Below are 23955 nucleotides of genomic sequence, written 5' to 3'. Positions count from 1 at the left end.
ATTAATCAGTAAATTGCTTAAAATGAAATGTTTTGAAAAATCAAGTGTGTGACCGTTTGAAACATAACATACCGTTTGAGAATGGTTGACCGTTTGAATCTTGATCATATCGTTTGAAAGGTTATGACCGTGTGAACATTTCAAACGGAAGGGTCATAGGTATAAATACCTCAGACGTCCGTTTGAAATGTCATTATATCATTTCGTTCATTTCAAACGGTCAAGGCGATTTCAAACGATCTCGTGTTCATCAGTGATTTCGTTGAGTTTTCAACCAGATCTTGTGATTTTCTTTGGTTTATTCAGTTCTAAGCATGGTGAAGGTTAGTTCTTGAACTATTGTCATCTTATTTTGCACTATTTCCGTGTTGGCAATGTTCTGTTACGCATGTTATTAGATCTAGGGTTTCTTTTATTGCAAAACTTCATATGAATCAATAGGGTAGGGTCGGTTTTGATGTAATTTCATCGTGGGATAGTTTGATTGTTCAGATTTGTGGTGTTTATCCATCTTTACAAGTTGTAGGTATGTTAATGTATAGATTTAGGATGTTTTAGATGTTTTGAAATGATGAAATTGATATCAGTGTGCTCGGATTCTATCTAAGAACAGATCCTTACCAGTAATTTGTGTGATTTGATCATTAGATGTTGTTTAGGGTTTGAATCAAAATTTCAAACGACAGGACCCTAACCGTTTGAGAAGTATCCATTTGAGGGGTTCCGTTTGAAAGCAATCAGTTTGAACTTGATCCGTTTAAATGTTAGTCGTTTGAAAGCAATCAGTTTGAACTTGATCCGTTTGAATGTTAGTTGTTTGAAAGCAATCAGTTTGAACTTGTTCCGTTTGAGTGTTAATCGTTTGAAAATAGGTCATTTGAATGCTGCTCGTTTGAAAGTCATCCGTTTGAAATTGTTATATTTGTGTTTAACTGTGTTGAATGATTGTGTTTTTGCAGCCAACTTTGGTATTATTCAATCCTATTCACAATGTTTGCTGCAATCTGGATGAGAAGCAGAATCCGAAGTTATTAGAATTCAAAGATATTCTGGAATTCATGAGGAGAATACCTATTTTGAAGGCCTTGACAGAGAGACGTTTAGTTTTCAGATCTCATATCAAACGCTTTTGGAAGAATGCTTCGTATGATGATCAAAACAAAACGATTAACTCAGTTGTGAAGATAAATGGTGAGAAGAAACAAATTGTCATTACTGAAGCAGTTATTCGAGAAGTAATCGAGTTTCCGGATGAAGAGAATTCGCCAACAAAATTGCCAGAAAAGATGGTCAAGGGTTGCTTACTAAGAATGGGATATGTTGGTGATTTGAACAGTGCCAGTTATTTGAAGTCAAAATTCACAAAGCCTTATAAGTTTCGTATCCATTCAGTTCTGATATCAATGAGTCATCAGAAAGGCGGTTTTGATACCATGCGTGACTATTTGATGAACATGGTTGTAGCTCTTGTATTGAACAAAAAATATAACTTCTCTCATATTGTTTTCCATTACATGGTTGAGGAAATAGTTTCGGATAGAAAGACTTGGTTATATCCAAGATTTGTGCAGATGATATTGGATCATGCGTATCCGGATTTGAATAGAGATGTAGAAAATGATCTGTTGGTGTTATCGCACATGGATAATGATTCTATTAGAGCTTTAGCTAAATATCATCCAAAACATCCAGAGCCAACTAAATCTGCTGACCTATTTGGAGCAATTAAAGATAGTAACTATCAGGATCCTGATCCTGAGAATCATGAGCATTGGAGAAACGAAGAAGAAAGAAAAGAGAAAAGTTATGATGAAGAGCTGAAAATTCTTAAAAAATTTCATATCTAAGAGAAGTGAATAGTTCTTAAAAGAAGAAAAGAAGAAGACAAGAAAAACTACTCCTACTGTTAAATCAGGCGAAGAATCTTCTTCACAACCGAAAAAGAAACAAAAGAAAGCAACTTCAATGTCTTTGGTTGATGAACCTGAAGATGATGTTCCTGCTGTGAATGTTGAAAAGGAACAAGAGATGGCTGGTGGTGAAGACATAATAATTGATGCAGATTTGTTTACAACAGACACAGATTTTGTTGAAAATGTTGTGCAGACTGTCACTTCTGATATTCAGAAAGAGAAAAAGAAGGTGATCGATGGTATTGAAGGTGATGACGTTGATAAAGATACAACTAGTTCTTCAAGTTCCTCAGAAGATGAAGTTGTAGATGAGTTTGAACGTCAAAGAAGGATAAATGAGGAGATTGAGAATGAAAGGTTACTCAGAAAAAGGAAGAGGCAAGAAGCAGATGATGATGCTCCTTATGTTCCTTCACCAGAGCATGTCGCAGAATCTCAGTCAACTCCAAAAGTTAGAAGAAAAGCTGGTGGTCGAAAGAAAGCAACACCAAAGATCAGAGTTTCGAAGAAACCTCAGAGAATTGTACAAAAGAAGCAATCGGAAAAAGATAGTCAAAAATCTCCAACACCTCCACATGAAACAGCACCACCACAATCACCTATACACCAATCCCCACAAAAACAACCTACTCCTCCTCAACAATCATCACCACCCAGATTTCCCACACCTCCAAATCAACCATTACCGATTCCTCAATCAACACCAACACCACAACAACCATTTGTCACTTCACAAGATATCTTCGGCACACCTCCACTCACCCAAATACAACCTGGTTCTTCTAGTAGAGGTCTTCTGACACCGCAAGATAACCTGCTAGATGTTGGAGATTTCGACTTTGCAAACGCTTCTCAAGTTAGAAAGATTGAAAGAAAAGCTGAAGAAGTTGTTGCAGAAAACAAAAGGTTGGCAGCTGAGAACAAGAAGGTAACTGATAGAGAAAAACTTCTTGCAGTTCGTGTGCAGAAGTTAGAGAGTGAAAATAAAGAATTGGCAAAGAAAGTTGATGCTGATCAGACTGAAATCGATATTCTAAAAGTTCGCGTGTCTGAGCTTGAAAAAGAGAAGAATCGACGTGATGGTCAGAACGAATAGAGCTTGCAGCAGCTAAAGCGGTAAGTGACCATGAAGTCTATATGCTGAATAGAGTGGTCAAAAGTATGCTTGGAATGTCAGTCGATCAAAGGTTTGAAGAGTTGAAAGTCGAAGAGGTTCGTGCTGAACGTCAAGCAGAGATAGAAAGGCAGATGAAGGATAAGGGTAAAGGAGTTGAAGGAATCTCGGCTGTGCCTGAAATGGCTCTAGTACCTTCAATGGTTACAGAGAATCCTGAGCCTATCTCTGCAGTCTCTGGATTATTCGAAGAAGAGACGCCTATGCATGAGTTGATAGGTAATAGCGATGAGGAAGAGGATGATGAAGATGATGATGATTTTGTATTCTCTGCTAGCAGTCATAATTCAAAAGGTAACGATGATGATGATGCTACAGGAGGTTCTGGTGTTAGGGTTACAGAAGCTGCTACTGAAAAGGTCGTTGATGATTTGATGAACGACACAGTGAATGAAGAAAGTGGTGAAGCTTCGGGAAAGGGGGAGTCAGGTAAGACGCAGATAGTAGAACATTCTGAACAACTGTTCTTGCGTTTAGATGTGTATAGGGAGATGCTAAAAGATGTAAATCCTGAGATTTCCTTCGACTTTGAAGAGGATTTGGAATCGTTTGATATAAATAAACAGCAAGATTACAAGTATGATTATGTTGAAGAGGCTGATCAATATGATCGAGTTGAAGTAGAGGAGTGTTCTGATAGTGAAGATGTCGCTGTAGATAGGTCAAAGTTTCCAACGTTGATGGAATTCTTCGCAGCAGAAAATAGGGAAGAGTTGCGACAGAAAGTCACTGAAGCTGTCAATGAAAATGTCTTTGAAAATCTGAAGAAAGATGCTGAGAAAGAAAGTCAATCTAATGTTGAAAAAGAAGATCGTTCGAAGTGGTTCAAAGACAGTCATGAGAGAAAGTTCAAGAGGCCTTTGAAGTATTTCCAACGTGATAGAACTGTTTCTCTTGGCGATATTATAAGTTGGGGATTTCTGCCACAAGTGAACGCGTATGCTATTCGTAGGGAGTACGGTGTCCAATACTTTGAACGTTTATATGACATTATGTCATTACCTTGGTGGGACGTCGAAGAATTATCTAAAGTGAGAAGCTTGGATTACCTTGTGAGGCAAAATGACAAGGCGATGTGGGGATACATTAAGTACGAAGCTCTAAAAGGTTTTCAAAAGTGGAAGCCTCATCGTCCTAGACGTGTTCAAAGGGTAGATCCAGTGACTGGTGTTACTGAAACAATTCTGAATGTAAAGCCTCCAAGAACTATGAAGACAATTCCTATGCCTGAAATGGAGCAGGAGTTCTATAAAGGGTTTATTGATTGGGTTTACAGCTGCATAACAACTGAAGCGATCATCTCTTACAGAGCTGGTGGTGAGATTAGAGAAATTCACGTCTATGATCCGATGTGGTTGGTAAACTGCTCAGCGAAAGACATAGAATGCTTGTTCATTCACAAGATTCGTTATAAAGCAGCAGACATAGAGCAAGCACAACAATTTCAACGTGTAGTTTCGCTGTGCTTTCAGAAAGGTGTTAACTCTGAAAGCAAGTGGAAATCTTCATGGTGGTCGTTAGATGAAAAGATGAAGAAGAAAGCGAAGCGTGAGCGTGAACGTGAAAAACAAAGGATTGAAGAAAATAGAGGAAAGTTCATGAAACAGCAATCTGATGAAGATAAAGCAAAGAAGAAGTTAAATGAAAAGATCAGAGTTGCGCTGAGTAGAAAGCCGAAATCGAAGGAAGAGAAATACAAAGCTGTTTAAAGACCTAAAGACCAAGACTGAAGACTACGGCTCTATCCAAGGGGGAGTTTGTTGGTACATTGTGTCTAAAGCCTATGTCTTAAGTCTAGGGTCTAAATATGTCAAGTTTATATAGTTTAGGGGTCAAATATGTAAAGTTTTGATAAGTTTATAGGGGTTCCGTTTGAAACAAGCTTGATATGTTTCAAACGGAAGGGTTTGTATGTTGTCCGTTTGAAAGTGTATGTGTTACTTTCAAACGGTCAGGTAAGGCCTATATATAGGTTAGTGGCTTCTCATTTTCAAACGGTCAGGTCTGTCATGTAATGTTACTCTGCCAAAATTTCAAGTGAAAGTGAATGAGAAGCAAGTAGTTTAAGTATCTGCAAAGTATCTTCATCTATTTTCTACTCTTTCTATCTGATTCTACTCTGATTGAGTGTTTCCGCCACTCAATTAGTGTGTATTGCTCAAATTGACTCGTTTTAGAGGTCATACTGATCCTACATACGCTCACACCCGTAACGGGTGGATTGAGGATGACGACGACTATCCTCCTTTTGTCAGATCAGTTACTCCCCCTACTGCACCTGTTCAGGTACCCGTTGATGTCACACATTTTCACCCGCATGTGTCAGACGTTCACCGCATGGATTTACCCGTCACATTTCTTCAGGACATACCTCCTCCCCGTCCAGGGGAAGGACCTTCTAGTCAGCAGCACGATCACATACCACCTGTGTCAGCGGGCTTTCCTTTTATGCCCCCATCTGCACCTGCTGCACACACTGCTTTTTCCTCTGCACCCTCGGGCGAGCCATTTATGTGGTCTTCGCCCAACGTCATGCCTTTATCGGATCCGTACCATCCCTTTCACGTTGGGTACTGATGCGTGTGAAGTGTTATATATATTAGGTGTATATTTTAAGCCATTTTTACACTTTTTAGCCAAGTTTTAAATTTATAAACACGATATTTACTAACACTAAACAAACATATGGGCAAGTGCACCCATCGTGGACATAGTATAGTGTCGGTAAGATACCGAGGTCGTCCAAGGACACAAGAGCTTTTAGTACCGGTTTATCCACAACGTCTAATCAAATCAAAATGTTAGAAAAAGGTTTTTTAAACTAGGAAAATAAAACTAACTAAAATGCTGAAAAGTAAAATAAATGTAAAAACGGATAGACAAGATGAATCACTTGGATCCGACTCGAGTGTAGTGTAACCTTTGATTATTTTCGCACTTTTGCACTTGTTTAAGAGATTATCTTAGTTATTGTAGTACGCCCCTCTTTTGAAGGCGACGTTACCCTCAACCCAGTAGTTTGAGTCAGCAAGGATACAATCCTAAAGGGTCGGATTATTGAAAGATAATTAATTAAGTTATTAATGCATAATGTGGTAGGCCCCTCTTTTGAAGGCGGCGTTACCCTCGGCTAAGTAGTCTGAGTCAGCAGGGATACAGTCCTAAGTAGCCGGGTTAAATTTTTAATAGTAGTTTAACTTATGAGGGGATCAAATAGTTTGGACCCCCGCCATCCAATACCGTTGGGTATTGAAGGAGGTCCTACTAAATTTGACCCAGGTCCTTTGTAGGATCTATACACTGAACAATGGCAAGACTCTTACCAAACCGTTCCCTCAACCCCCGACCAGGTAGCCAACATACCTCCATATAGACCGTGGAGATATGAATGGTGAAAATCTTTTATTTTATCTAGACAGTAAAATAATGCCAAGACACCACAGACAAACGATAAGGAAGAATCACCTTCAACATAAGAAACTAGTAATTAAAGTCATTAATACAAAACCAATTAAAAAGTGCAAAAGATTAAAAATAAAAAGTATTACACTAAACACTTGTCTTCACCAAGTGATGTAAGAGACTTAGGCAAACATGGCCTTTGATTGTCAAGAACTCTTACGATCAATCTTGGATCCCGAGACGACTCACACACTCTATGATGGACAATGGATGATGGTGGTGGATGATGGTGTTGTGATGGTGGTGGGTGGTGGGTGAAGTGTGAGAGAGGTGGTGTGCCAAGGGATGAGTTGCAAGAGCTCCAAGCACTCCTATTTATAGGCTGAACAGAAGCTTGGGCACGGCCCCGTGTCCACTGGACATGGCCCCGTGTCCATCCTCATCTCTTTCTTCATTAAATGCAGTTTGTCTGCATAAGTTGACCACGCCCCCGTGTCCGCTGAGCACGACCGCGTGTGCAGAAGCATATCTGTACTATCAAGATTTGTCTGGATTCCGTGAATCTTATAGTTAACCACGGCCCCGTGTCCGCTGAGCACGGCCCCGTGGTGGGCGATGGAAGCTTCTACCACTTTGTATTTTCTGCTGACACTTGGGCACGCCCCCGTGCTCACTGACCACGGGGCGTGTTCATTCTTCTGTCTTCTTGTTTTGCTTGGGAAGATGCTGTCGGGAGGTCGGGCATGCCACGTTTGTTCCTTTTCTTGTATTTATGTTAGATTTAGCTGTCTTTTTGCTTCTTTTGTCTATTTGAGCTCATTTAATCCTGAAAATACAAAAGGAAGACGAAAGCACACTTTTTCCAACATTAGTACTAAAAAGGGTTGGTTTTATGCCACAATTGATGTAATTTATATGTTGCATTTTGTGCACATCAAATACCCCCACACTTGAATCTTTGCTTGTCCTCAAGCAAAACTCTTTATAATGTGGCTTTTTCACTCCCAAATGGAATGGGTAGAAGAGAAGGTTTTTAGGCTTTTCATAGAGTGTCGGGATTTCCAAGATTCTTTATCAAGTTTTATTTTTATTTATTTACAATCCTATTCGTCATGATTTATTAAAAACGTTTCATAAGATAAATTATTTATTAGGGCATAACATGCCTTTTTAAAATTTCATTTATATACAAGTTCACATACCTCACGGGGGATCACTCAACACTCGGCTGAAGGTGTATTTTTACTGAATCACTCGAGAGCGGCATGGAACTTACTCCTACCATAAGCTTGCCAAGCAATCAATCCTCTTCCTTTTTAACTATATACCTTTGTAAATATCAAGAGGACTTTTTGGGTGAAGGGTTAGGCTTGTGCTAAAGGTGGGTGGTTGGGTTAGTGGTTAGTAAAAGGGCGAAAAGCGTAAAAAGCATCAGTTTTTGAAAGACTTTTTATTTTTCACAATTTTATTTTATTTTGATGAACCATTTCTTTCAAACAAAGTTATCTTTTTTTTGATGAACTTGTTTGTTTATTTGGTTTCATCATTTTTTTAAGTCACAAGAAAAACCGAGCTTTGTTACTAAAAGAAAGGGTTAAAATAAAAAGGTTTAGGTGGGTAAAAAGGGTGATTGTGTTGGGTTAAGAAATGAAAAGGGTTAGGCTCAAAGGGGTTAACTAGGGGGATTTTGGGTAGGTGGTAAAAAAAATGAAAATAATGGTGTAGAAAGAAAAATGGTTAGTTCTAATGCCTCCATTATTTACTTACTCGGGTTTAAGTTGGTAAGGACCGGGAATGCATTGTCGTGGCAAGTTCTAGAGTCGTAAGAACCAAGCGGCTATTCACACAAGAAACGAAAAATGAGCATTTAGTGTAAAGATATGTAGTTGTATGCTCAATAAAGGCTCAAAACTCACTTTTGTGGGAATGGGTTTTTATGTGATCAAGTATATATAATCAAATTTTAACTAAGCTTGTCATGCCGTTTTGTAATTTTCTTATGTTGGTTCTTTTTATCACGATGCTATCGGTTGTAAATTTGTAAAAATATAACCTTGTTAGAACTTGAAATTCCCAACTTAAACTTAGACATGTAAAAAGAAAATGAAAATTTTTGAAAAAAATTGGGGTGATTAGCGGTTCCAATATAGTTTTGTGTAAGGCTTGTTAATTAGGACTTGCAAGATTCAAAGTTTTAGCATCCCCCCCACACTTAAATTACACATTGTCCTCAATGCGTCCCAAAAATAAGTTTTTAGGTTGATTGCATGTGTAAAAAGGTGTTAAAAAGCAAAATTTTATGTTACTGGCACTCTGGACACGTCCCCGTGGTGACCGGGCACGGCCCCGTGTTCAGGTGCCAGTAATCAAAATTTAGTAAAGAGAAACAGAAGCCTGGACACGGGGGCGTGTTCAGTGAACACGGCCCGTGTCCAGTTACCTGAACTAGGCGTTTTCTGCAGATTGTGCAGCACGGGGCCGTGTCGGGCGGACACGGCCCGTGCTGAACTTGCTGTAATGAAAAAATTTTTGTCAGGAAGTTCTGTTTTCGTGCATGGGGTGATGTTTCCCGTTTCCCTTGTTATCCTTCACCATCCCGAGTGTGTTTTATTCATTACAACATCATCCAAACACTAAAACCATCATTTCATTAAAGTCCTAGAGAGAATTACATTATCCTAAAAAGCTAGTAAGTTAGATAAGCAAGCACAAGAAGCTTAAACCAAGGACTTCTAGCCTACAAGTTATTTTAATTAGCAAAACTTCCGAAAAGATAATTTTCTCGGTTAGATGCGGCTTCAAAGAACTCCTTCCTCCGGGCATGGGTTCCTCACACGTCGGCGAGCCACTCTTCTATCTCCCTTGGGAGGAGGAAGGCGGGCTCGTTGGCATCGGTTTGAGGAGGTACAACTTCCACCGGGACTTCTTGTAGATCTTCAAGTGGAGGCTCCGCTGGAATGTCATCCCATCCGGTAGGATTGTTGACTCCAAGTGCTAGGTTCCAATCCTCTTGAGGGAGGATCCGTTCCATGGGAGGTGTTACAAGAATGTTTAACCTCTGATGCAAGAGGTTAATTTCTTGAAAACTGTTTTCCAGCCCTACTGTAAGATAATTTATACGGTCTATTAGGACCTCCTCTACCGAAGTCATTTCATCAAGAGCTTCCCGTAGTGCCATGACGTAGCGTACACGGGTAGCCTCAATTGAAGACCTTCTCTCTCTTCTACTGTTTCTGGAATGTGCAGACGGTGTTCCACTGTTTTGACTTGACATTCTATGAAAACAAACCGAAAACAGCTCATTTTGATGAAACAGTACTTTGGACACGGCCCCGTGCTCAATGAGCACGGCCCCGTGTTCACCTTTCTGCAGAATTTTGGAACAAGGAATCTCGAAGTTTTAAGTTATTTTTCCAATTTGTGAATCCTTTTTGAGTAATAATAACTTAAAACAACGTTATGCAACTTATTTTTAACAAGATTCCTTGAACAAAACTCAACAATCCTTACAATAAAGCTTGATATCTCAAGCTTTAATGGAGGTTTTGGAGAAATATGAAGAAGAAGGAAATGGATAAAAGAGGAAAGGACAATATGGTTGTTGGAACCTTCTTTTAGAACATACCTAGGATGGTAGGAGAGAAGATCCCTTCAAATCTCTGTCCCTGGATGGTCCAAATGTGCAGGATTCTTGGCTGCATTTATAGAAAACGACAGGATGCTGGACACGGCCCCGTGTCGGGTGGACACGACCCCGTGTGCAGGCAAGATCCTAACACATTTTGTCCGTATTCTGACGTAAAGTCAGAAGGGAATCTTTTGGTGGACACGGGGGCGTGTTGGCTGGGCACGGCCCCGTGTCGGAAGGCTGATTATGAAGATTGTCTATTTTTAAGGAACTTATCCGGATCGGGCGGTTCCTTACTGGACGGAACAACCCCAAAGTGCCTAAGGTACCTAAATTGCTCTAGATTAAGACGAGAACGCAAGAGGTTGTCGGTGAGGGTGATTCCTATGCTAAATGTAGGTGGACAAGTCCAACCCTTTCACGGGCTCTCGTTAAAAAAGGTGTATGCCAAATCGCTCAGGTCTATGTATGCATCGAACGAAGTCGATGGGGAGTCCTTCACGGCACAATCGGCACAGGGACGACTATCGTCCAAGTCCTCGCTAGAGTGGAAGGTATTATCGGGAGCAACGAGGTTGTTTTTGTTTGAATGCGACCCCAACAATTCTTCTTGGTCATTGTCTTGAGATGAATTAAGGAAATCCATCTTAAGTTCTTTTAACCAATTAAGAACTAGATCTTCTAGTTGAAATAGTTCATCGAGGAGCATTTCTCTTAGAATATCTGGTTGAGCGCATTCGAGGGAGAGATAAGGATTATTTTTACTTTCGCCTCTCTTAAGGCTACAGGAAAACGATGGGTCTATATAGTGGGGCTTATAGTTAGAAAATAACATTCTAATTCTTTATGACCGCCACCATATAATTGACACCACGTACCATAAGAGTGCCGAAAGTAAAAAATATCATTATCACTCATGTTTGTGTCAGAAATTACCAACCGTCGAGATCTTACGGTTCTGTTTTCAGTAACTGAATCTTGGGCACGGGGGTGTGTTGAGTGGGCACGGCCCCGTGTTCAGCTTACTGTCTGACTTAAAACAGGATTGCCAGTTCCAATGATTGGGCACGGGGCGTGTTCAGCAGGCACGACCCGTGCTGAGTTCTGCAGAAGCTGAAAAATTAAGAAAATCCTAAAAAAATAAAAATAAAATAGAAAAAATGATTAGGCCGCTGATTCCTAACTTTCTTAAAATCCTTGTGTCCCCGGCAACGGCGCCAAAAACTTGATGCGTGTGAAGTGTTATATATATTAGGTGTATATTTTAAGCCCTTTTTACACTTTTTAGCCAAGTTTTAAATTTATAAGCACGATATTTACTAACACTAAACACACATATGGGCAAGTGCACCCATCGTGGACGTAGTATAGTGTCGGTAAGATACCGAGGTCATCCAAGGACACAAGAGCTTTTAGTACCGGTTTATCTTCAACGTCTAATCAAATCAAAATGTTAGAAAAAGTTTTTTTTAAACTAGGAAAATAAAACTAACTAAAATGCTGAAAAGTAAAATAAAAGTAAAAACAGATAGACAAGATGAATCACTTGGATCGCTTCGTGTGTAGTGTAACCTTTGATTATTTTCGCACTTTTGCACTCGTTTAAGAGATTATCTTAGTTATTGTAGTAGGCCCCTCTTTTGAAGGCGACGTTACCCTCAACCCAGTAGTTTGAGTCAGCAAGGATACAATCCTAAAGAGTCGGATTATTGAAAGATAATTAATTAAGTTATTAATGCATAATGTGGGAGGCCCCTCTTTTGAAGGCGACATTACCCTCGGCTATGTAGTCTGAGTCAGCAGGGATACAATCCTAAGTAGCTGGCTTAAAGTTTTAATAGTAGTTTAACTTATGAGGGGATCAAAGAGTTTGGACCCCCGCCATCCAATACCGTTGGGTATTGAAGGAGGTCCTACTAAATTTGACCCAGGTCCTTTGCATGATCTATACACTGAACAATGGCAAGACTCTTACCAAACCGTTCCCTTAACCCCGACCAGGTAGCCAACATACCTCCATATAGACCGTGGAGATATGAATGGTGAAAATCTTTTATTTTATATAGACAGTAAAATAATGCCAAGACACCACAGACAAACGATAAGGAAGAATCACCTTCAACATAAGAAACTAGTAATTAAAGTCATTAATACAAAACCAATTAAAAAGTTCAAAAGATTAAAAATAAAAAGTATTACACTAAACACTTGTCTTCACCAAGTGATGTAAAAGACTTAGGCAAACATGGCCTTTGATTGTCAAGAACTCTTACGATCAATCTTGGATCCTGAGACGACTCACACACTCTATGATGGACAATGGATGATGGTGGTGGATGATGGTGTTGTGATGGTGGTGGGTGGTGGGTGAAGTGTGAGAGAGGTGGTGTGCCAAGGGATGAGTTGCAAGAGCTCCAAGCACTCCTATTTATAGGCTGAACAGAAGCTCGGGCACGGCCCCGTGTCCACTGGACACGGCCCCGTGTCCATCCTCCTCTCTTTCTTCATTAAATGCAGTTTGTCTGCATTAGTTGACCACGCCCCCGTGTCCACTGAGCACGACCCCGTGTGCAGAAGCATATCTGTACTATCAAGATTTGCCTGGATTCCGTGAATCTTATAGTTGACCACGGCCCCGTGTCCGCTGAGCACGGCCCCGTGGTGGGCGATGGAAGCTTCTACCACTTTGTCTTTTCTGCTGACACTTGGGCACGCCCCCGCGCTCACTGAGCACGGGGCGTGTTCAGTCTTCCGTCTTCTTGTTTTGCTTGGGAAGATGCTGTCAGGAGGTCGGGCATGCAACGTTTGTTCCTTTTCTTGTATTTATGTTAGATTTAGCTGTCTTTTTGCTTCTTTTGTCTATTTGAGCTCATTTAATCCTGAAAATACAAAAGGAAGACAAAAGCACACTTTTTCCAACATTAGTACTAAAAAGGGGTTGGTTTTATGCCACAATTGATGTAATTTATATGTTGCATTTTGTGCACATCAGGTACTCTACGGATGATATACTTTTATCCTTGCAGTTACACCAGGATATGTTGAGTCGGAGAGTCGCTGAGCTAGAGAGGATCCCGCGTCCTCCATCTGGTGCTGGTCCGTCACAGTTTGCTGTTCCACCTGCTCCTCTATTTCCCTACCTGGATTTCGGCATTCGATTTTTGACTATGGAGCAGCAGATTGCTTGTTTGTTGCGTATTGTTCAGGCACTAGAGGAGGATTTGGTGCATCTGCGCCGTTTGCTTTTCATCCCTCCACCTCTTCCTCCTCCTCCATCAGCTTGAGGTTTTTGGTTTTTTTTTGCAGATATCATGCTTTTGATGAGAGTTCAGCTAGTGAGCCGATTGCACAGCATTTTGGAGACCACATTATGACTTTTGATATTTGACTTTTGGTTATTGTAGACTGTAGACGATTCAGACAAGGGCGATGTGACCCTTAGTCTCTTTTGGATGTATGATACAATTGTAAAACCTGTAAACTGTACTTGTGGTCTTGTTATATGATAGCTCAATTGCAAAATTCTCATTACATGCGTTGTTGGATTAATTGTTTTGTGTTATTACATTGGATGTTATGTGTTATTTGTGTTGATGAATGTTATTACATACGCGTGCTCATTATACTTATTATGGCCTGACCTATACAATCTTCTTATAGAAGATGCCACCACGAAGGGATAATCGTTTACCCACTACTGAGGCCGAATTGCAAGCAAGGATCTCCCAAGCAATAGCGGATTACGAGGCCTCACGTGCCGAAACTAGCGGGGGGTACCTCGAGGAACAACCCTCCAAATGGTAATGTTTAAGTCGCTTGAGACACACTACATTTGGACATTCCATGTGCAATTGCTAATGCTTCCTGTGAATGACATTACTTGTACAGGCTGTACTTTTAAGCAATTTCTAGACTGTAAACCGCTAAACTTTGATGGCACCGGGGGTGCAGTGGCTTATGTTCGATGGACGGAGAAGACAGATTCTGTGTTAAGGATGAGCATATGCGCACCAGAACAGCAAGTTACCTACATTTCCGGATTGTTCACTGATGGAGCGCTTTCATGGTGGAATCTCTAGGTCCAAACTCTGGGAGAGGCAGCTGCATACGCTTTGACTTGGACCAAGCTGAAAGAGCTCATGCGTAAAAAGTATTGCTCCAGGGCCGAGATTCAGAAGCTGGAAACCGAATTTTGGAACCTAAAGATGGACACCCCGAAGATCGCCGAGTATGTTTAGAGATTTCATGATCTATCTCACGTGGTACCATACATGGTTACTCCTGAATTCAAACGCGTGGAGCGTTTCATCTGGGGGTTGGCACCTCCGATTATGAGCATGGTAACATCTTCAAAGCCTGCAACAATTACTGAAGTTATCGATCTGAGCGTGTCACTAACTGAGGAAGCTATCAGGTTAAACAAGTTTTCAAACTCTGACCCCAAGAAAAAGGAGACTCATGTGGAGTCCTCGGGAGAGAACAAATGGAAGTTCTCCAACTTTAAAAAAGGTACCAGCAGCTCGAACAAGAAAGATGAGGCGAGCGCACCGGCCAGGGCCAAAGGAAAGGGGTATATGGGCACTGTGCCCAAGTGTAACGCGTGTCAGTTGCATCACGAGGGACGATGGAGATCTGAAAATGTGAATCTTGTGGAAGAGTTGGTCACTTAAAAGAATCATGCTGGGTTGGTACTGGCCGTGGCGGTCAAAGGGGTTTTGGTAACAACAACCGTGGAGGTAATGGGAATGGAAACCGGCCACAAGGAGGGAATGGCGGAAATGGTAATCGAGGAAATTTTGGAAACCAAGCTGGAGGTGGGAATCGCAACCAAAACAATGCTCAAGGTGGTAATGGGAATGGTCAAGGACCAGGGTGTTTCAATTGTGGAGACATGGGGCATTTCAAACGTGAGTGCCCGAAACTCAATCAAGCACAAGGAAGGGATTTTAATATCGGTGCGAGGGAAGCACGCCAAGATCCAAATGTCGTTACTGGTACGTTCCCTATTAATCAACGCTTTGCATCTGTGCTATTTCATACTGGTGCCGACTATAGTTTTGTATCGCTAGAATTTAAGAAAATGCTTGGGTTAACTGCTAGTAAGTTAGACATTCCGTACTCAATTGAACTGGCTAATGGAAAGCTAGTTGAAACAAATGAAGTCATCAGAGGATGCGTGATCGAATTGGGAGAGCACGAGTTTACATTGGATCTATTGCCATTAGAGTTGGGAAGCTTCGATGTGGTAGTAGGGATGGATTGGTTGTCCAGCAACCGGGCCGAAATTGTATGTCACAAGAAGACCATTCGCATGGCGGATGGAGAAACGATTGTGGTACACGGAGAGAAGCGTGATACGCCCTTAAGGATCATTAGCTGTTCGAAAGCTAGGAAGTGTTTGAAGAAGGGATGTGTTGCCTTCTTGGCACACATCGTTGATAAAGAAGCCGTTGAGCCGAAATTAGAAGACATTCCAGTCGTGAAGGAATATCCTGAAGTCTTTCCAGAAGACTTGCCAGGATTGCCACCACAAAGGCAAGTCGAGTTTCATATTGACTTAGTTCCAAGCGTCGCGCCTGTAGCTAAGGCACCCTGTCAACTTGCACCTTCAGAGATGCAAGAGCTGTCAACGCAACTCCAGGAGTTACTGGATAAGGGATTTATCAGACCAAGCTTCTCGCCTTGGGGAGCTCCAGTGTTGTTCGTTAAGAAGAAAGATGGTAGTTTCCGTATGTGTATCGACTCCCGCGAGCTGAATAAGTTGACTATCAAGAATAGATATCCTTTGCCAAGTCCAGTTTCTTGGTCATGTAGTTAATGAAAGTGGAATTCATGTGGATCCCACAAAGATCGAAGCGATCAAGAACTGGGAGACTCCGAAGACGCCAACTGAGATGTCACACCCCAACCGATGGCGGAAACATCTGGATGAGACGAACAAATTGCTCAAAACAACATAACACTAAATGTGACAATATAAATTTAATCATTTTATTAAATTCTAAAGAAAGGTACATTGTCTCAAATAAACAAACATAGATTCAACATTAACTAAAATGCTAAAATGGGTTTCTAATGCCATCCTAGCTTGTTTCTTGATTCTTGAATAGTCAACCTGCAATATGTATTAAAATAAAATCAACAAAAGCATGTTGGCGAGTATACAAGTTTGATACATAGTATAATACAAGTTTAAAAGTTTGCTCATATCCAATGTGAATAACATGATATCATATTAACAGTATATACTCGAAACGATGTTACTCTATGTGTCCAAACCAAAGTTTAACGCAATTAACGTGCCTATCCCAAAGTTTAACGGGAGGTTTTAACATAGATTAACCTAACAATACCCGCGAGAATAACGGGAGGGGCGTTTCTCAACCTATAGCGCTACCATTGTTAGGGGAGGCTTGCAAAGTTAATGAACACATAGTCATGAGAGTTTACAATAGCATAACATGTATAACATGAATCAAATGTATCACGTGCAATTTGGATAGAGTGTGCATAAATCATTTTGAAGTGAATAATGTGATTGATATAGAATACATATTGCACCCAAAAGTGTTATAATGGAAAATGGGTCATGTATACTCACAGTGATTGCGTTGCGTTTTCTTGTAAGAGCGCACGAGTAACGGTGGTGAATTCCAAAAGAACAGACGAGATATGTTTATCCTAAAGATTTAATATGACCTCGTTAATATAATATTATAATAAATTGTTGATTATTATTTAGATTATTATTAACATTAATGGTTTTAGGAAATAAAATAAAACTGTTATTTCTTTTTTTAAGAGAAAATGAGTTAATATATATAAAAAAAAACCAAAAGAATATTGACCATTCACAGTTTTCGTTTGCATGAATATGTTTTATGTTTAATATCATATACATTACATTTATTAAAATAGTGTTTATAGAAGACAAACCAAAAATTATTATTAAATCACATGCACTGTTTTCTTTCTCAAAAAAAATCATGCATATGATTTGATAAAACCCAAGACAAGAAATTTAATCTATAATTATGTACCCATGGCCTTTTATCCCCTTTTTCACTTCCAAGATTATAAATTGGTTCATATTAAAAAGAAAAAGACAGCAGGTTTGTCGGAGATGGACTCGAACCCGCGCCGTTTTCGTTCAACATTTCAAAACTTCACTACTGATCTGCAGTGGCTTTTTGTGAGGAAATTACATTTTAAATTCTTTTAACTTTAACAGAAGACATCTTCTTTTATCTCTTTTTAGACAATATACAATCGAACAGAACCATAATTATTTGAAAAATTTAGATCTTTATTTCCTTTAAATCTTTGATAATGGTTATGAACATAAGTATTCATCATCTCCTTTAAGAAAAAGCGGTACGTACAGTTGGATAATAAAACTCAAGTTTCAATTTGAAAGCATTAGATTAAAATAAGAAAATGATTATGTCATTTATGTATTTAAGAGAATATCATCTTCCTTGTTTATAACAAACCATTCGACTGTATGTTTATATACATAGATTTAGTGGGTTAAACATTGTATATTATATGGTCATAAGTATTTGCAAAAATAATCAGGTGGTTAACAAACAAAATAGAAACGAGGTATACTGAACCGATGAAAACGATTACTGTCGCGAATGCGGGCGTCTCCGGCGAATGCTCCGAACTCTGGTGGCGTGCAGTTTTGTTCCGGTGACTGGTTGGAGCTCCGGTAGATCTTCGGTTACGACTCCGGTGAGTTACGAGTCAATCGAGGTGTGTGGGGGTAAATCGGTGATGAAGGTTTCCGTTTATATAGTACTAGTCTAAGTTCCCGTGTGATACACGGGTGGCTAATAAGAAAAAGAACTACTTTAAAATACAAATTTAAACTCATTAAAACAAAGTGATCATTATTTACTTTAAAAGGACTTAGCGCATTCAACTAATTATCTAATACTAACAGCATGAGCGCGACCGGTTCATGACTCGAGTAAACGGAGTTATATTGATGGATCAGCTTTATCAAACACAACATAATTTCATGTCCAAAACTGAATAGAATTACTACAAACACATATACACCAAATCACACATGTAAACAACTACACCATTGTTTTACGGTTTCAGGTCTGATTTTAGTTGATACACAACCCTTTGACCAATTTTGTTATTCAACTCTCTCGCCAAATTCTCTGTCTCCCGCCAACTTCTTCGTCTCCTTCATCTCATCCTCCCTCCACCACCTCCGGCTGTTCCTTAAACAAAACACCTACAACAAAATAAAAGAACTGGAAAAGTGATTAAAAAAACATGGTTGATAGACTGCCAAACAAAACCGTAGGCCGCCACTCTGTTAACAAAAACCAAAAAAGAAAAAACTCTAACTTTAAACACAAATCATATAATGAGGAACAAAACAATAGATTATGATACCGAAATTAAGGCATAGAAACCCGTCGCTAACCTGAACAAAGAAAACCGCAGAAGAAGTGCCCAAAACCATCGTAGGCGGCCATCGGAACACGAATAGACTACTAAAGAAAAATAAGCGCCACATAAAACTAAACATCAAGATAAGCCACGCGTCACACACAAGAGGCACAATGGGGCTGGGTGTTTTCAACGGTGAATGTAAGTATTGAAGACCGACAGATGCCGGTCACGAGAAACCTAGAAACGCAAATTGTTGATAAGTCCTTTCAACATTTGTTATTATATCAAGCAAATTATTTTGATAAAAAGAATAGTTCAAGAGACTATCAAACAAACCTGATTGCAATTGACGGTGGTAAAGCGGGTAGCTTGTTGTTCGTAGGTTTGGACACGATCTGAGAGGATATCTAAAAACCTAAGACGATTTGCCCCCTTTGCTTCCTAAAATAACAAAATTAGTAGGTTTTAAAACGGAATTGGGACGTCGAGTGAAATAACAGGAGTTAAATTGATTACCGGAAGCAAAATGATATTGTTTTACCCGAATCCATTTGAGCACAACCCATCAAATCTCGACCAACTAAAAAAATGGTTGAGTGTATAATCAAATCTGGTGCTTGGAATTGACATAAATCTATAAATAAAGTAAGAAACAGTCCCTCGCCTCATCAAGAGCATGTAGAAAAACTAAAATCTCTTATTTAATATAAAAACCACGAAAATCCATTACAATAAAATGGATGTAAGGTTAACTGGATGTAACAGGTTGTAACTAAAAGGCTAAGTATGAAGCAAAAACAATTAAAACAAAGAAAAACCTAATTCCGGGTACTTACTCTTTGCCTATTATTGACAGTTGCTGCTGCACGATCATGATGAAACAATGGTTGATAGACTGCCAAACAAAACCGTAGTCCGCCACTCTGTTAACAAAAACCCAAAAAAGAACCCTAACTCTAAACACAAATCATATAATGAGGAACAAAACAACAGATTATGATACCGAAATAAAGGCATAGAAACCCGTCGCTAACCTGAACAAAGAAAACCACAGAAGAAGCGCCCAAAACCATCGTAGGCGGCCATCAGAACACAAATAGACTACCCAAGACAAATAAGCGCCACATAAAACTAATCATCTAGATAAGTCACGCGTCACACACAAGAGGCACAATGGGGCTGGGTGTTTTCAGCGATGAATGTAAGTAATGAAGACCGACAGATGCCGGTCACGAGAAACCTAGAAACGCAAATTGTTGATAAGTCCTTTCAACATTTGTTATTATATAAAGGAAATTATTTTGATAAAAAGCATAGTTCAAGAGACAATCAAACAAACCTGAATGCAATTGACGGTGGTAAAGTGGGTAGCTTATCGTTCTTAGGCTTGGACGCGATCTGAGAGGATATCTAAAAAGCTTAGACGATTTGTCCCATTTGCTTCCTAAAATAACAAAATTGATTACTAAAAACAGGAGTTAAATTGATTTCTGGAAGCAAAATGCTATTGTTTTACCCGAATCCATTTGAGCACAACCCATCAAATCTTGACCAACTAAAAAAATGGTTGAGTGTATAATCAAATCTGGTGCTTGGAATTGACATAAATCTACAAATAAAGTAAGAAACAATCCCTCGCCTCATCAAAAGCATGTAGAATAACTAAAATCTCTTATTTAATATAAAAACCACGAAAATCCATTACAATAAAATGGATGTAAGGTTAAATGGATGTAACAGGTTGTAACTGAAAGGCGAAGTACGAACAAAAAACAATTAAAACAAAGAAAAACCTAATTCCGGGTACTTACTCTTTGCCTCTTATTGACAGTTTCTGCTGCACGATCATGATGAAACAATTGATGTTATAATAAATCTGCATCAAAATACAAAAACATTACTTCAATTTTTAACAAATATCATAACCTTATCCTTGAGCGAAAAAGCAAATCAGATTTAAAACATGTAAACGTACATCAAGTTCGCATATAACAACACCATTGAAGCTTTGACCAAACTTCATGCCAATAGATCAGCCCAGCCTTGAACTTCCTTTCTCTCAAATATGTAACCTGCACCACATATATCTGCCAACAAATCCTAAACAGAGATCATACAACAATATGGCCAATAAACAATGAGCAACAAAGATGGTTTAAACATTGAAGCATTTTGAAGTCTACTTATGCTCATACAAAATCTTAATTGCAGATGTTCTTACCAATTAACAAAGTAAATGACATCAGATATTAGAAAACAAACCTTCAAATTAGTTTTTGCGAGGCAGTAAACCTTCAAGCATGTGAAGTACAATAAACACACAAACCTGACTTATAAAAATCATCCAAAAGCAATGACACTCCAAAACAGCTAAGTAGCCTCATTAAAACCAATAATTAGGCAGTCCCAATCAGCATACATAACCACAAATAAATTATACTATCACCAATCAAAGTGGCATTCAAACCCATACTCATATGCAGCTTTTAAACTATCATCATGCAAAAATTCAGAATAATTTATACCAAAACCAAATAGAATTACTACAAACAAACACAAATACAAATCATATCCAAAGTACCATGAGAACTGCACCATCATCAAGCCAGTGATTCTCATTAGGTGCAATTTGAGCTGATGTAGTAAGCAAAAATTTCATGGTTTTTTGTCAACTTGCACGATTTGCTTAATATCTACTGAAGTAACTGAGAAAAAAAAGTAACAAAGAGATAAGTTTGGTGGGACTACTTTTGTATTTGTAATCAGTAATAATAACCTCTAAGATCAATTAAGCCACCTTTATTATCCTAACATTAAAAAACAAAAAGGAACTATAGTTGGTAGTTTTGCCATTTACTATGAATGGGTCAGCACCAAATAAAACCAGTTTTTGTGACATCAAACTTAAGAAAACCTTCAAACATGTTTTTGTGACATCAGACTTAAGAAAACAAACCTTCAACTCAGTTTTTGTGAGGCAGTAAACCTTCAAACATGTGAAGTACAATAAACACACAAACCTGACTTATAAAAAGCCTCTATAAGCAATGAACAGCAATCAAACACAAACCCTAATCAATGAATTGCAACAAAACATCAATCAAATAGACGCAATAAAGAAAATCGGCATAAAAATGGAAATCCCCAAACCTGTGAAAAATACTCGTCGGCATTAAGGGTTTTCAGCATCTGTATTCATTCAGCGACATCGTGTAATCGTAAAATCAATCATGCGGATAATACATGTACTCAGGTAGCTCATATGACATGAAAAAACCACATGAAAAAGTCTAATTTAAGGGTCTTTAGTTAACTACCACTTATAAGTTTAAAAGCTAAAATCAAAATTATGGAACCACAATGACCTTTCTCTAGTATGTCAAAGATAGATTAGGGTTGGAGCATGACTACCGTTTTCATCACAGTCATCTTCTTCGTCTCATCTTCAATTATCTTCTTCATCTCATCTTCCTAATAATGATCCATCAACCTGTATGGAACAAAGTATTAATCACATACCGGATTATTTAAAAAAATAAAAGAGATTTGCATAGCAGATTATTTAGAGATTCAAATTTTGCATTGAAAAGCATTCCATTTGAAGCGTACTTATAAGCAAGTAATCTCGAACCACCATCTGCACAATATCCTAGCATCTTAACGACGTTATCATGATTAAGCCTCGATGCCATAGAAACCTGCAATGATACACCAATATGTATCATATTGATTTTCAATTGACATTATTATATAAAGATGTTAGCAACAATAAGTCAGACTTAAGCCAAAAAATTGGTCTGGTTGTTCACTTGATTATAAAATTTTAATGGCTGTAGCTTGGCCACTTCTTAAGACACCATGGTACACTTTCCCAATCAATATAATTCTTTGTGTCAAATTCATTAACTGTAACCCCAAAACATGACCTTTTTTTTAACTTTTTTTACTTTGTAATCAAGCTAACATAATCACAACCTATTTGCAATAATTATAATCCAGGTTATTTCTATACATTAGCTTTATTTATGTACAGAGACCAGTCACATACCTTCTTGCACTAACACAAAAGCTAAGATCCCCACTATGAATTCACACCTTGTAAACCCTAATTTGCCATGTCAACGCGAGTTTATCAAGGTCCAAATCAAGCATAAACATGAGATTAAAAAACAAACAGCAACAACATGATTGTAGCACCTGAATCGTAATCATCAGATCTAAAGACGAATACGGCCACAGTTTGATTATTATCAAAAAAATCAAACAACAAAACAAAACTTAAATTCAAAAGATTACTAACCTGCATCAGATATGGAACAACAATGATAAAGATGGGAGGTAGCTTTTATGAGAATAAACAAATTAACATCAGAAAAAGCAATCGAAATACTAAAATTAAAACCTATAATACATACCGATCGATTGTAGCACCCGAATCGTAGAAGAATCAAGAAGAAGGAACACGGCAAGGGTTTTAGAAAGAATACATACCGATCAATTGCAGCACTCGACGTAGAAGAAGTAACACATGTAGATTTAGGGTTTCTCAAAGAAGAAGAAGGAAATGAGCGCCGAATCATAGAAAGGTATTCATAAATTTACAGAAGAATTCAACTGATTGAGAATTGATTGGGGGTTTCCATATTGAAGAAGAACATAATAGGCGGTTTACAAATGAAAGAGAATTGAGGAAAAACATTTTGCCGCCCAATAAAACAATTCTCTGGCCAAAGAGCATTGCCACATCAAAGGTCAAAAAGCCAACATTATTTTGCTTTAATATAAGAGATAGATTCACACGTCTCGTAAGTTATGGTAATGAGTTGATGATTGATCGTATGTGTGCCATATAGAGTCTAGGTTCTTGATTGATCGATAAAAAGGAAACTCGGTATTGCTCGTAATCCCGGTAAATCAGGGATTGACAGGAGAGAAAAGGAAACGATGGTTGTATACGCGTTTTCAGTTTGGTGGCAAACTTTGAACAGGGAATTCAACGTAACAGGTTTCCAAATATAAAGCTTTGCTAAATTAAATCGATGTTAAGATGAAGCTCAGTGGTTGAGTTGTCCTTTGTTAAAGGGGTGATCGCAGGTTCGAGTCCTGCCGTTCACTTTTTACTTGTTTTGATTTTTAACTAGTTTCTACAAATTACACGATTAGACCCTGCTATAATTTCCTGTTAATTACACAAGTGGTCCCTGAATTTAATCAACCAACTAACATAGTTATAAAACTTATTTTTATTTTTTTTAAAGAATCTAAAAACTAACTAGTTTATTAATTAGTTTAATTAACTTGGTTACTTGTTATTTAACCAAAACTAACTAGATTATTATTATAAAAAGAATAAAACTTTTAAATTGCAAATTTAGTTAATTTAATAAAATAAATAAATAACAATATTGATAATTATTTCT

The 23955-nt window shown here is 38.6% G+C and overlaps 1 protein-coding gene and 1 long non-coding RNA gene across 27 annotated transcripts; one reads left to right on the top strand and one right to left on the bottom strand.

Annotated features, from left to right (window-relative positions):
* Positions 1-1965: 1965 nt before the first annotated feature.
* Positions 1966-3009, top strand: LOC110880926 (serine/arginine repetitive matrix protein 1-like). Its single transcript, XM_022129351.1, has one exon. The coding sequence runs from the start codon at positions 1966-1968 to the stop codon at positions 3007-3009; it is 1044 nt and encodes a 347-aa protein (XP_021985043.1).
* Positions 3010-18084: 15075 nt separating this feature from the next.
* LOC110884371 lies at positions 18085-23438 on the bottom strand. 26 transcript variants are annotated; one of them, XR_004878556.1, is made up of 15 exons: positions 23027-23436; positions 22584-22640; positions 22145-22233; positions 21686-22025; positions 21556-21606; positions 20511-21240; positions 20347-20411; positions 20052-20144; positions 19875-19979; positions 19570-19775; positions 19372-19458; positions 19052-19115; positions 18872-18976; positions 18567-18772; positions 18085-18371 (listed from the first exon to the last, which is right to left on the bottom strand). It is a non-coding gene; the product is annotated as an uncharacterized LOC110884371 (long non-coding RNA). The 26 variants fall into 26 exon arrangements; XR_002561093.2 differs by adding an exon at positions 22836-22877 and having other exon boundaries at positions 20511-22025; positions 22951-23437; XR_002561095.2 differs by adding an exon at positions 22836-22877 and having other exon boundaries at positions 20511-22025; positions 23027-23437.
* Between the last annotated feature and the right edge of the window lie 517 nt (positions 23439-23955).

This window comes from Helianthus annuus, chromosome 14 (assembly GCF_002127325.2).
Source record: "Helianthus annuus cultivar XRQ/B chromosome 14, HanXRQr2.0-SUNRISE, whole genome shotgun sequence".
NCBI lineage: Eukaryota > Viridiplantae > Streptophyta > Magnoliopsida > Asterales > Asteraceae > Helianthus > Helianthus annuus.
This window is presented reverse-complemented; position numbering and strand designations above follow the sequence as displayed.